General features: G+C 39.2%; 1 protein-coding gene across 3 annotated transcripts in view; it reads right to left on the reverse strand.

Annotated features, from left to right (window-relative positions):
- Positions 1-14,510, reverse strand: part of CDYL (chromodomain Y like) — a 103,112-nt gene that overhangs the window by 19,577 nt on the left and 69,025 nt on the right. For 2 of the 3 annotated variants that reach the window (XM_063325976.1, XM_063325980.1), the window contains exon 3: positions 4,909-4,953. In XM_063325976.1, the coding sequence (XP_063182046.1) occupies positions 4,909-4,953 (45 nt within the window). Of the gene's footprint in view, positions 1-4,579; positions 4,603-4,908; positions 4,954-14,510 lie in introns of all 3 variants that reach the window. The other variant, XM_063325981.1, reaches the window with a different exon arrangement.

Consider the following 14,510-nt stretch of genomic DNA (forward strand, 5'->3'; position numbering starts at 1 on the left):
GTCTAACATTTAAGACCATGTCCATCCATAGAAACAACAAGGGTAACATTATTAGTGTAATTTGGCAACAAAGCTCTTAAAAAGTCTGATTAAGTTTTACAACCTTCAAAAAGGAGTTACGTATTTTTATGCATAAGGTATTATTAAGTAATCTTTCCACATGCTGTCTTACAGTGGAAAAAAATGCCCCCCTTCCTAACAACTGCAAAAGCCTTTCCAAATACTTCTCCATTCTTATTATTTCACTGGAAATATATAAATTAACATTCCTCAAATGAGCAAATCCTTTTTCTCCCCTTTATCATGGCATCAGGATAAATTAGGATTCCTCTATTCTCTCCTTCCACTTCAGTTTTAAACTCATTTTGTAGTGATTTTCTTTCATTGAATCTATAGTCAGGATACTACTAACAAACAGAAACAGCGCACATGATAATTCTCACCATTTTAGCTGTTACTCAAGGTGGCTGTAAGAAAAAAAAAAAAACAAACAACCAGGTCCTTCTGATATTACTCCAATCAAGTAACCCCAGCCATATTTCACAGTAGCATGTACCAAAGTATTTGATGGGAAAAGCAAAGAGTTAGTTCTATTTCTTTTTTCTCACAAATCAACGCAAATAAGAAAAGCCTTCCCCGAGTTACAGACTTCTTTTTGAGGTCTTTTAACACTGGAAACGTTTCATAAGGAAGAACTCTCCTATCTTGTCCTTTGATATTCTCGGAACTGTAGGTTATGATACCGCAGTGTTCATTCAAAATGCTCTCAAATTTGAGAGCTAAGTAAGGACGTCTCTTGGGGCTCATCTATAGAGGAAAGCTATTGCAAAATAGGCTAAGGTTTAAACTCGAAGTATATCCAGCTATTTCACACTAACTCCTAAGGTGAACACATTCTATATTAAGAGCACTTCATTGCAATTTAATCCAATCCCCAAAGTGATCTAAAAAAAAATGGCTCTCTTGATTGGGGAATAAGAGTGCCCTAATGAAAGGCTAGCCTAGAACAGAAACTGCCAAAAAGACATCCCAGGCAGTTTCCTGTATAGACACGATCATATACACACTATGTACATATGACATAATTCTTGTAAGGACATCAAAACTTTCTAAATCATTTTAGCTAAATTATTAATGAGATTTAGATAGATGGGCATAGCATCACTATGTTGGCAGAATACTTTCATTTACCTTCTTTTTGAAAGCAACATATCAATACAATAAGTATTGTATGTGTAACATACTATGTGTAACACTGAATGTGTAACATTTCATTCTTATCACATAGATGAGTCTTTAAATGCCGGGGTTTGCAAGCGCTCCATTCACAACTGCTCACAGAAACATTTGGCATTTCAATGCAGAAAAGCAGTAGGCAAAGAGGACTAGAGGGCTTTCAGGGGATCAAGACACCAATGTGTACCTATAGAGCTTTACAGGAGACTCCAAGCTCTTGAGTATTCAGAGTATTTGAAGTGAGCATCCCTGCTGAGAAGCATCATCTCTGGTTTTACAGACCTATCTCAAGGAGGCACATGTGCCTTTCCAGCCACTCCCTGCTGTCTGTCATTAATGGAAGATGTCTCGACCTCCTGTGGGACATTCAGCAACAGGTTCATTAAAAGGTGGCCAGTGGATAGATTACCTGAAGCCGTATGAGCTTGCAGCAGAGAGGCCATCTTCCAGTACACAAGTGCATACAGATGCGTGCCTTAACATGGCTAGCTACAGCCTATACTTGGGTAGCCTGAGATACATAACGTTGCTGGCTGCTGCCAAGACAGGCAATCTGTTGTGCAGCAGCACCCCCTTATCAGAAATTACTGACCTTGGCAGAAATAACTGGCTGGGGTGGGAAGGGGAAGCACAACGGAGGCCTCTCTTGAATCTTCACTTGAGTCTTTTGGGTACCTTTTAGAGATAAACGGCACATTCAGAAATGCATGTGCCAAGCAGGTTCTTACTTTTGATTCTGAGGTGCTCAATGGAGAGTAGTCTCCACTGGAGAGCCAAGAATTTGAGCCAAGACGGTTTCTGAAAGACCCTGCCTTTAGGCAAAGCACACAACTGCTATTTACGCCACATCTAAAGAGGCATTAGGCATTCACAAATTGTTCTAGAGGTAATCTCTCCCCCAGTTTTCCCAATATTCTGGGAAAATAAGCCCACGTTAAAAGCAGGATGATGAAAGGTATCTTTGGGTATCCCATGCAACAGATGCTGGGCAGTTACATGCTCTGAACTGAAAAAGTGATTCAGAACAGTGTATCACCTTGCCAAATTTCTCCTTTTATATTGTTGGAGAGGAATAAAGCCCAAATACCACCTACCAGCAACAGCTGAAATTAGGTATTATAGAAAGGAGTAAGTAAATACAACCCGTGCTCTCAAGATTAATCTGATCTCTCCTTGCTTTTGGCAACACTAGCTAGGATCAGAGGGTATGTGAGTACATGCTTCAACTGGAGAATTCATGATTATCCAGAATTCCTTATTCTTCCTATATTACATAATAACAATAATAATAAAAAACAACCAAAAAACCCCCCGAAAAACAAAACTAAAAAACCAGAGAAAGTTCTAAAGTCAACACTAGGAGACTTCTGAGAGTAAAAGACTTGCATCAGATACTTCGCATGAGGAAAACATATATGATACCCTTCCTCAATTAGGCTTTGTCCTGTATCACCCCAGGCAACTACTAGAAAACACAGGAGGCAATTGTCTCCACATTGTCTTGCCCATCATCTTGCCCCTCATCACACCTCGCAGCTTGACCCTGAGTACAAATGGTGTGGTTCTCCATATTGTGGGATTTGCAGAGGTAGCAAAGATCTTGAACGTGGATATGAGTCTTGGAAAAATGCCCACCATAAGAACAAGTTTCCATCAAATTTTGAAATCAAGAATATAATGGTAAACAAGCAAATCAAAAAACCACGCCCATGATAAATCACAAGAAAATAACCAGAGCTGAAAGCAGTGACCAGAGAAGGCAATGCTCCAATCTCAGCCAGCAGCTGGGAGGAACTGGAGGCAGTGAGCTGCCCTTACACAGCAGGATGGATCGCACAGGCATGGGTAGCGTTTGGGTGCGTACTCTTCATATCGCTGAGGAAAGCAATCAGCTGCTCTTTAAGACCTTAGTCTTTTACAAATATGACAACAGTCAATGAAGTAGAACAGTCTATCAAAGGGAAAAATCTCAGAGGCAAAACCCCTAAACTGATAACTCCATAAAACACTAATTAAGTATTTAACACATGCTGCCATGCATAGAAAATGATGCAGAGCTGCTAAAGTGGCTTCCCTCAGGCTACAGAGCAAGTCAGTATAGAAGCCAGGATTATTAGTTACAGGTGGTCCCGATTCCCAAAAGCTATTTTCCCCTGTAAAAATCTGCTTTTATAGAGTACTGTCTTTTTTTTTTTCTTTCCAGAAATTTTATGTATCTAGATTAAAATACAAGTAGCAATACTGACACTATTGCTAGTCAGAAGAGACAGCTAAAGAAGCAAAGGAATAAGCACTATATGATATTTAAGGGGGACATATTGTTTCAGCAGCATCAACATATTAATATGAAACCACAGCCTCTAAGAAACTACAAGGACTAACATTAGGAGGCTGAAGGAGAAAAAAAAATAATCAAGAAATTAGGAAGTTACAGATGTGGCAGAGAAAAAAAAAACCCACAAATACAATGTGGTTTAAGGCAAATTTCAGAACAAGCTTTAAAAAAGACAAACCAGTGAAGATCTATCTCAGAGGGTAGGACTTAGCAACTACTATCAATCAGGCCAAAACCAATGAAGGCTTAGTTAGGTACCATAGTGCCTGTTGCTACACAAAACCAAGAACAAAGTATATCGTATTTGATGCTTTAAATCACAGTGTGCAGCAGTCTCAGAGAGAATTTTATAGCTTGTGTAGCTGGTAATAGGAAAGTGAGGTTTGTTTGACTATTTGGAGATGGAGGTAGGAACACACAGGAGTCACACTAGGATGGTCATAGTTCAAGTGTCACTTTGTAGATTCTTTGAAAATGTTATCACCGCAAGTGCATGGAACAACATGGGTCCACAACCTGGTAATTTGAGAAAGCAGAGGGGGAAAAAAAACCCAAAACAATCTCCATTTGAATTTTGGGCTTGGGAATTGTTAGAATTCCAACTGGTGCAACTCCAAGTCCAGTGCTGGAGCCTCAGATGTTCAGTGGAAAGTTCATAAAGCTGTGCTCGGACTTACATTTACTAAGGGGTTGTTCATGGGTGACGGGCTCTGAACATCTTTAGATACAGCAGACTCCTAAAATACCAAATCTTGCCTTAGGAAACAATCCATTAAGAATACACAGAGAAGCCAAAAATATCAGATGAAGTCACTACATAAAAGACAGAAGAATTACTATTAAGTAAAGCAAAGATCGCGTACACACAAATAATGGGACTAGTACATAACTAGTCACAATTGTGAGCTCAGTTTTAATTTAGAAACCATTTAAAATGTGTCACAGATGAGACAAAATGATAGATGAATTGCATGACTGGTTGTTTCCTGAAGCCTGCCAGGGACCCACCTGTTCAAGTCAGATTCCGACCACTAAACAAAGAGAATAAAGAAAATAGAAACAGAACAGTATCAGCAAATGGAATTGAAATTTAATTTCTACCAAGATGAATGCTGTACAAATTTAGATAAATGTGTTATGTAAAAAGATACTGCTTTAAATACCATTTAGACAAATAGCAAGACACCCCAGTCATAAGGAAAAGGTGTATAAATGGAACTAAACTTATACAATAATTGAATTATTTTCTTCAGGAGTGAGATGTAGCTTCAATTAATTCCACATGGTTAAACAGGTCAATAGGAACTGAGGGGAAAAATAGAATATGCTATACTTACAAGAAAATAGGAAGTAAAGAACACTGGGAAGAATACAGGGAGATGCTAAAACAGATAAAGAACGGTATTAGAAACGCAAAGTAAAACTCTAAAGTTCTCATAGTTACAGATGCTAAACACAAATTATTTTTCCAGTGATAAAAAAAACTAAGAGAAAGGAGAATTAGACCAAAAATAAAAGAGTGAAATGTAGTGTAAGTTACAAAGTCAATTTAAAATATTAGTGGGGACACCAGCATGCCATAAGAAACCAGGAAAGATTTATAATGAGTATGAATATATTGTACGTATAACAAATGACAGACTAAAAGGTTTGAAACGTGGCAAGATTGCTGACTTACAGTAAAAAAAGAGAAACAGACAAATGTGATAGTCTATATAGGAAATGTATCATAGTAAGTGAAATACCTGAGACTTGCTTGCTTAAGGACTAGCAAATTTGGAAGGTAACTTGAGTAATAAGACTTGTATTGATGCAGTTTCAGAGAGTTGGAAAAAAAAAAACCACTTTAAAAAAAGAAGCCTTAAACCTCTGCAGTTTATTTCTGTTTATAAACAGGACTGCCCTCATAAAGTCATGTTTCAAAAGTGCCCTTCCAATTAAAGACTGCTGGGAATCGAATGCAATGCTCAGGAGAGCCATACTGGATACTGCAGGGAGATTTCATCTTCTTACAAGACTTCACGCATTACTTGCCATATATTTTACCAATATTTTGCAGTTTCATACCATTCCAAAACACACAATCAGAACCCTCCCTATCATGTACACTTACATCTAATGTAAATTTCAGGATTTTAAAAAAATGTCTCAACACAGGAGCAACTCTATTTTGCTCAGCATTGAAGCTGTACACATAGAATTATTCTCAGTGATACGAAGTTGGAAATGCATTGAGAAGTAAAAAATTTCTATCTAAAATCAATTTTACATTATAAGATCATGAAACATGAAAGTTTCTATTGATACCAAAAAAGTGGAAGTTAGTAACAACAAAGATTTCAGGATTATTGTATGCTAAAAATGGTAACATTCTGTCATTGGGAGTTTGATATACAGAGTTATAATAAACTCTGCATCTCCATTTGATCTCAGAATATGTTGCCTTATCACTAGTACTTTGCCATAAGGTCAATAGCAAAGATATTGCTTATAGTTTTCTATTATTATCTATACATCAACGTATTGGTGATTTACAAACCCAAACACTTTGTGCGTCTTTTGTTACTACAGTAGATCACTTTTCCAATATAACTACATCATAGAAGATACCACACCATCAGATATTTCCCTCCCACAGCTCAGTTAAAATACTACGGAGATCTCAAAGGAGTTTATCTTCAAGATGTTCTTTTCAATCGTTATAATTAACAAAAGTGCTGCAGTGGGATCACCTTACTTTTTCAGTAATTCTTAAACAAAATTATATGCTTACTGAAATTTCTAAAAGAATGAATGTGGTGTTTTGTTAAATGAATAAATAAATAAATAGAAGGATTACTCGCCCCCCGCCCGGTCCTTGTTTTTCAAACTATATAAGAGTCTATGAGCAAGAAGCAGCATGATCACATGCTGGCTCAGATCAGACCAACACTGCAAATGTATAAACCAAGTTCACCCCTGCTATAAGGGGAAAGAAGTCTACCGCACGTCTGTCCTTGGGCTCAATTGTTCTTGCCAGCAGACTGGCACTCCCTTTAGCTGCCAAGTTCAGAAAAATCAGCCAAGGAACTTCCAGGAACCTCACTGTAACCCTGTGATCTGGGAAAGCAGCTCTTACAAAATTACTTATTGATACTTAAGTACCAATCTAGTTTACATAACATGAAAATCAAGGTTTGTTTCCCTTCACCGCTCTGTTTCTTCTTTGTATAGTCTGCCAGACCAGGAACAAGTAATTCATCACAGGTATTTCTGTCTAATCCAGAAACAGGGCAGCGGAGTTCCTTAATACCTTCCCTCCCTTCACTGATACATCTGCTGAACAATTCCACAAGAGCTTCCAAAGTTAAACAAAATTTCAGTTTAAAACTATTTACCATCATCAGTGTTTTTAACTCATTTGACTTTCCTTTCCCAGTCAGTCTTCAGTAAGACAACGGGAATCCTAAACAAAATTTGCAAAAACCATTAAGTATAGTTCAACTACAGCAAAATATCCAGGCATATTAGTGTTTTCCTAATCTAGGTTCATTATTTGGACAGAAATATCAACTTCTGACTAAGTAGCAAGAAATGAGTAATAAACTGACATAAACAAATGAAGACACGCCAAAAAACCCACAAAACCTGGCAAAATTAATTTAGCTGCAGGAACAAGGCAAACATTTTTGCAGGGTGCACTGGGTTAGCTTTTGGCTTGACCAGTTCCTGAGTGCTGCTGCTGACCAAGCTGGGCAGCGAGAATGTGTGGGAAGGGGGTGGTGGAAAGAGAGCACGGGATAACGGAGAGTAACGTGAAAAGGATGTCTAAAGAGAACAGCAATGCATTTCGCTCAAGTTTAAATAACATACTGACAAGCAGATAACAATTATAGAAAAGAGTAGGTATTTCCTCGTGCAAACCATTTAATTATGAGATCGAGTCCCAGTATTGCAAAATAAACTCTAACGCTACTGACTTATCCACATAGGAAACTGGCAGGATTGAAATCATCAGAGAACAGGTGTCATTGTAGTGCTACCTGCTCTTTCGTGCTCCGCAGTCTAAAGCATTTAAAAAACCCCAAACAAACAACAATCTGCTGTGAAACTATCTTCTAATATTTCAATAAACATTGAGATTATGAACTAATTTTGCAAGCATAAAGTAACCTGTGGTTTAGAACAGATCCGTGGACTAGTTTATTTACACTGTAGAAAACAGCCCATGATGTAAACTCTTCAAACTTTCCCAAATGGAAAAATCATGAGAAAAACTGTTGCAGGTATCTGCGAGGGAAATACAGCACACTTCATTGCTGTCATCAATTTATAGTTTATCAATAGTTACCTGGAAAGCCAAGAAATGAAAAGAAAGTTGTCACAGAAAAGAAAATGGCATCAGAAGCAGATAGGGTGTCCCAGTAAGGCATGAGCTAGAGCAGGAGGCAAAGCCACCCGTCTGCTGAGGCTGCCACAGCCTGCAGCGGGACAGAGAACAAACAGGGACAGTCAGAGAAGCACGACTATTCATCACCTCCTCTTCACAAAGAGGGACTTCCCTCCCGGCTAGGTCTGGGACTGTCCCTACAGCACAACTTCTGACTATAATAAATTCTAAAGCAAACTGCATGGAACAGGAAAGGAGACTAACATTCAAGCTGAGGCTCCAAAAATCAGTCTAACCAATGCTCCAGTAAGTCCCTGGAAAAGATTGTTAGAGAGTGCCCTAACGTCTCTGAGAATAATATTAGCGCAACACGTACTCAAAAAGCTGATTTGGGATTGTTTAGTTGCTGACTTTGCCAGCCTTTTGAAGGACACAGAGAACAGTCCAACTGACACAGCCTCTAAAGCTGCTGGGAAGGTTGTTTTTTCTAACCTAATGGCTACGGTAAATAGTAGACTTCATGTCAAAACACATTCCTTCTACATGCCATGACGTGCTGCCCATCATTACCAGCCCACGAAACACCTTTGTTTTCAGAGAGAGACTCACACCGCACCACTCTGGGTGGTTCTCTCACGACTGCTCCTTCCAAAGACAAGTCTTTCACTGTGTGTCACTCTGTGCATACCGGCCAGCAAGCAAAGACCTTTCCTTCCCTGGTTAAGGTTTAAAACATTAAGTTTTAAAGTTTAACATTTCCCCTTCCATTTCATCTAGCTTATATAGGTTCCCTGTAACATATGAAAAATGCATACGATGACAACCATGAAGCAGGAAGCATTCAAGAGCAGAGGTGGGCAAATAACGGATTTTGGCTCAGAGGTCGAGCTGGGGACGCAACAAAAAACCTAAACAGGCTCTCTCCTGTTTTCAGGTTTACTCCTTCTATGTAGTATCTTTCAAACTGTTCTGAACCAAAATAAAAATGCTGCTTTGAAACAAAGTCAGATGTGTATTTAATAAATTAGACTCATTTGTAAATAGGATTCTGCTCTTCCCTGTTCTAAGCTGTTTTTGTTACAATTTCTATTGTTAAAAAAAAAATGTTGCCTGTATCCAGTAGTAATATAATTATGGCATTTATTACTAGAGTTAATGCAGTAGTTTTAATTCTTTTGCTGTGTGAATCTGAATACGTGTTATTCATGTTACTTGTAGCAAAGATAAATAAGAAACATAATAAAGTTTGCAAACACTAATACAGCATTAAACTCACTAGATTCTCCTTGAGGAAGGTTAAAATTGAAGCAGAACAAACCCAGCACTATATCCTACAGGTCGATTTAAAATTAATCGTTACTTTAGTCCCACATGCATTTAGCTGAAAGCCAGAAATGATTTAATCTTAAATTCTAAGATCGGAAAGACATTTCCCTTATGTGGTAAAGGGAAGCCAATGGCTTGAATTCAAGCCTGTGCTGTTTCAAGATCACCCTTTGAAAGGGTCTGTCCGTGATTTCACTCTGCTTTGGTAGCTTAAAAAGTTATTCATGTCAGTGGTCGCAAGACAATTGGAAACAACAGCTTCTCACAATTATTTTCCTTCCAAAAGCATTGGAGAAAACCCCCTCTCCCTGTCAGGATTCCTCTACAAAACCCAAAGCATTTGTCCCCCATGGGCTCACTAGTGAGCTGGTGCTGATCGCCCTGTACAGTCGAACTACACAACCAGGCAAATAACCAGGACTCGCAAGCAACAAAAGTGAAGTATGGTCCATTTAAAATAACACACGTACACTGCCCTGTGTTGCCATTCCACCTTATCGTATGCCCAGGAGGTGTCTTTTAATGTTCTGATGCAACTAAATGCTTCAACAAGTAAATTCAAGCCAGACTCTGAAAGCAAAATGAGATTCCCCCATTTTGTAGCCCTCACAGGCAAACACGGCTCAACCAACAGAAAACCAACCATCTCCAGAGACATGTGAATTATTTTCACTGAAAGTTTCCCTCATTAAAACTCTTTTCTCCTGCATCCTTGACTGGCGAGAATTATCAGTATTTCTGATGACCCAAGGGCATCTACAAAAGCAGATGGCATTCTGACTTTATTGCACTTCCTGAAACACCTTCTGCTCCACCAGATGACCGACCCTCAGAGAGAACCTACCTGGATTGTACCGTTCCTTGCTTTTCTCTCTGCACAGTGACACAACAGCTACTACCCTTTTTGCAAGCTGGCACGTTCTTTAACGACGGAGCTACAGGTGTTTCCCAATGACCCTGACAGATTCCCCTGCACGTGAAAACGGTTTGACTGAATCAACAGCAGCATCGGCAGAGCAGTCTGGGGGGAGGAGAATGGATCAAAAGACAAAGGTCTCTTCTAGCCCTATTTCCGAGTATTCTGTGATGCATATGTGATCACTATGTAGCATTTGTGATGCTATGTAGCATTTATGCTTTTTTTGTCCTGACCTAAAGGCAGTTGCTTTTCACCAAGATGGAACACAAAGACAAGGCACCTGAACTGATGGTATCAGGTGCAGATTAGCAAACTGTGGACCACGACAATGGGATTCTTAGTTAACTGCTGCTTTCAGTCCCGACGTCTGTGTCTCTGCCTGTGTCCTGGAATGAACCCTGGGAGGGGAAAAAATCCTCTTCTGTGGAGATGCCTGAATATTTGTCTGGGAAGCCACAACCACAGGTCCAATATGTATCTGTACGTCTGCCATAAAGCTTAAGGTCTCATGCTATGTAAGGTCTTTTGCAAAAACATTCCTATGGATTGCAGTGTCCATTCTGAACTGATCATTTCTGCCATGACCTCACTGATGTGAAAGTTACTCCTGTTTCATACATTATTTTTAAAGTACTTCCAAATCAGGAGACTGGACTCTATGACTGGGTATAAGAAATGATAACCTTCTAACAGTTTCAAAATAAGGATGAGAAAAATAGCCTGTGGTAAGAGGAAACTTCTAAATGATCAGATGAAAACTGACAATTCCCTTTTCTCCAAGGGTAAGGAACATGAACAAACAGTCATTCACCAGGGGAAATGGCTAATCTCCTTGGTTTCAGCACAACCAAAATACTATCTAAATTGAATACGAGTGCTATTATTGGATAAAATTTGTGCAATACCTTTTGGACTGCGCAAGAGAGTTTATGGCCAACTCTAGGAGTCATTCTTTGAGATGACCTTCTGCAATACCTGGTGTTAAACTAGAATTTGGCAGGGTTGCTGCAAAAGAAGTAAAGGCAGTCTGATTCCTCTGATATTATTGACCTTTAAGTGCAGGCCATAGTAAAATCACCTTTCCCCCTAATGTCGAGGAGCCAGGAATATCTGATAAAACAACAGCAAGAGTGGATATAAAAAGTTCAAGAGTACCATGTTTCCCTGGCTTACTGCATTTATTGAGGGTGGATGACAACAGTTACTTTTTGAGGTTTTTTTTTTTCCCCCCGTTCTTGGGCTTTTTGCAATGTTGCACTTTTGGCAGTGTTTCTGCAACTGCCTGGTTTGTCCAGGGTTGCCCACTGTTACTATATTACTTCTGAATGCTGAAAGTTTGGATGCTGATCATCCAAAGCACATTGAGGGGTGGGGGCAAAATCAGGTTTTCTGTGAGTCTCTTGAGGGGTTTTGGGTTCCTCCTTCCCCCCCCCCCCCCCCCCAAATCAAGCATTACTTTGTCAGGGAAACACCACCGTGAGCCAAACCAGTGTTCAGTAGCCAAAGAAGAGCTGCAGGAGGGTCTTCCACCCTGGCAGTGATTTTGGCCCAGTTTGCAGGTGCCATCCCAGGCTGGCAGGCAGGAGAGGGTGGGCTCCCTGCCAGGCAGACACGGGAAGGATGCAGCAAGGGCACAGAGTCACTCTTCTACAGCGAAACACGGGATTACGTTATAGAAGGATAGAAAAGGCTGATGAAATTCGCCAAGAAGGAAGGCGGTGGAGGGGAAAAGGAGCTGAAGCAGAAAGAGTCCTCAGCTGTGTGCCAGCAGAGGCAGCCACAGCTCGTTGTGATTTGGTGAGCAACCCCTTCCCCACCTGGTCTGCAGGCAGAAGAGCCTCGGCTGTCCCTGCCCCAGCCACCGCAGCCTTCCCACCACAGCAGGGGCCAGTTACAAAACTGACTCCCAGCAAAAAAAAAATAGAAAAAAAAAAAAAAAAGTCATTTAAAGAAGCCTCGCTAGTGGGTGCAGTATTTCTATGCTGAGGAGATCCATTCACTGAAAAGGAGACTGCTTCCTCTGCCTTTACTATTATGTTAGTAGGAAACATTTGCTAGCACCGTTACGTTCGTTTCCAAGCCAGACTGTTAAGTGTAGGCGATCTTCAGACAATGTAATGGATAAAAAATGAAGAGGTTTTTGCTGAGTGTGCACACAGTCAAACATTTTCAGAAAGACTTAAAAGGTGGCCAAGTCTGAACAGATTTTAACATGATAGCAAAAGCACATCTCTGACACAAAGGCCAAAGCTGTGTTAAACAGCAAATCATTGCACAAAGGCTTGTGTGAGGAGCAGATGATCCCTCGCCTTCTTTGACAGTTTAGATATTCAGATAGCAAACTCCTGAGCAACGTATGACATTCTCAGGATATGGGAATCCCTGACATGCCATACTTTTCTTCCATATAATTCCCTCTGATGCAACCCCAATATTCACCACAGAAGTTTCTGCTATTGACTTTTTCCATTAGTTTTCCTTTTCCTTTCCTTTATTCTTCTGGTAATGTGTTTAACTTTGGATGACAGGTGAAGAGCTTGAGGTTTCTGCCCTTCCTCTTCCCAAAGGGCTAAAAACTCAAGCAAATAAAGTCTCATCACTGTTCCCAAAGTTTAAATACTGCAAGTAAGATGGCTAAAAACAAAGCCATCCCCCACAAACGTGACATATAACAACGGTTCCCTGCTGCATTTTCATTGGAAAACTACCCATATTGCTGTCCACTGCGAGTTAGTGAACAGTTAGTGAACTGTGTGAACAAACACACACCAAAAATTCCATGTAAACTTTTTTTTTTGTTTTAAAATTTCTTCCTGGAAAACATGTTCCTTTATCTATCATATTAAAAGAGGTTAATTTGCACTTTCCATGTAAACTTTTTTTTTTGTTTTAAAATTTCTTCCTGGAAAACATGTTCCTTTATCTATCATATTAAAAGAGGTTAATTTGCACTGAAAATTGCTCCCTCTCATCTGCTTAGCAAAGCTGCATTTATGATTCAAGAGAATCAACTATTGTTTAATTCGGTTTTTACATTTTTTTTGCCAGTGTAATTGATTCTTTTACTATGTGGATTTTAGTATTGAACTTCATTAAAATAATATAACATTGGCCTATCTAATTTACATCTGCAACTTCTATTTCAAAAATTGCTTCTGTTATCTCTTGGCAAAGACTCGTTTCTTGGTTAATTTAACAATGTGACCAAATTAAGACCTATTTTCTTTTACAGAATACAAAGTACATACTCTTAAGTATTACTATAAAACAGCAAAAGTGAAATACAATCAGACGTAAACAATTAGAAGCACACAGACATTTATGTGTATAAATGCATATATGCATATATTGCAAGTTCCAAGTGCTGAAGTTTCGTAAATAAATAAAATAATAAAAACCCCCAACACTTAAGAGTAGTCCATGAACACCAACACGAGATTTAGAGCAAAAAAGGCCAATGCAACTTGGAACGCGTTAGCCAGACTGTAACCTTAGGAGACGAGAGAGCAAGAACATCAACATTATGGCAGTCCTAACCACTACAGCACTGGAGCATAGACGGAATATTGCTTCTGTTGTGCTTGTAACAACTGCAATAAAATTGATATAACAGAATCGTGGGAATTTCAGGCAAACACATTTGGTCAAACAGAGTGTTTGTCTATAGAATTCCTTTGGTTTATAGCAATGTACAATGTTTTGAGAGAAAGATACATAGACAAAGAAAATAAATACTCTCTACACTTCAAAATACTTGTCTTTTAGCTGTTAATCTGTTTCACAAGTTAAAATGTCTAACAATAGTTGTAAGAGGAAAAACCCAAATACAGTCCCTAAACCAACTACAAATACTGACATCCTCGAGAAATCTAAATATTTTAAAGATGGAACCAAGACCAAACAAGAAAGTAAAGAACATCCTTCTGTGGGACTTCATGCTAAAATTAACTGGCAGAGAAAGGGGGCTGTGGAACAGCAATCATCAGATGAAGCCCAAGTATCTTCTGCTCAGGAAATTTGGGTAGATTTGGGGGAATAAGCTTTCAAAGTACAAGATGTTTTGCTGAAATTTTTACTCAATGAAGCCTGTGGCGCTCTTGTTAAATGTTCCTTGTCATCTTACAGATTTTTACTGTTTAAATCCTTTCAAGTAAGCTAGAAATTAGAGAGTAGCATGTTTTCTGCAGGTTTCATTTCTATCCCGCCACTGTTCCCTATGCTTTTTCACCTCACAGCAACTGAAAAACTGTTTTATACAGAGAGGGCAAAAAACAGACAACCAACCAACCAGTCAAAAAGCTAAGAAACCTATTAGTATCAAAACC

Source organism: Chroicocephalus ridibundus, chromosome 2 (genome assembly GCF_963924245.1).
Source record: "Chroicocephalus ridibundus chromosome 2, bChrRid1.1, whole genome shotgun sequence".
NCBI classification, from domain to species: Eukaryota; Metazoa; Chordata; class Aves; order Charadriiformes; family Laridae; genus Chroicocephalus; species Chroicocephalus ridibundus.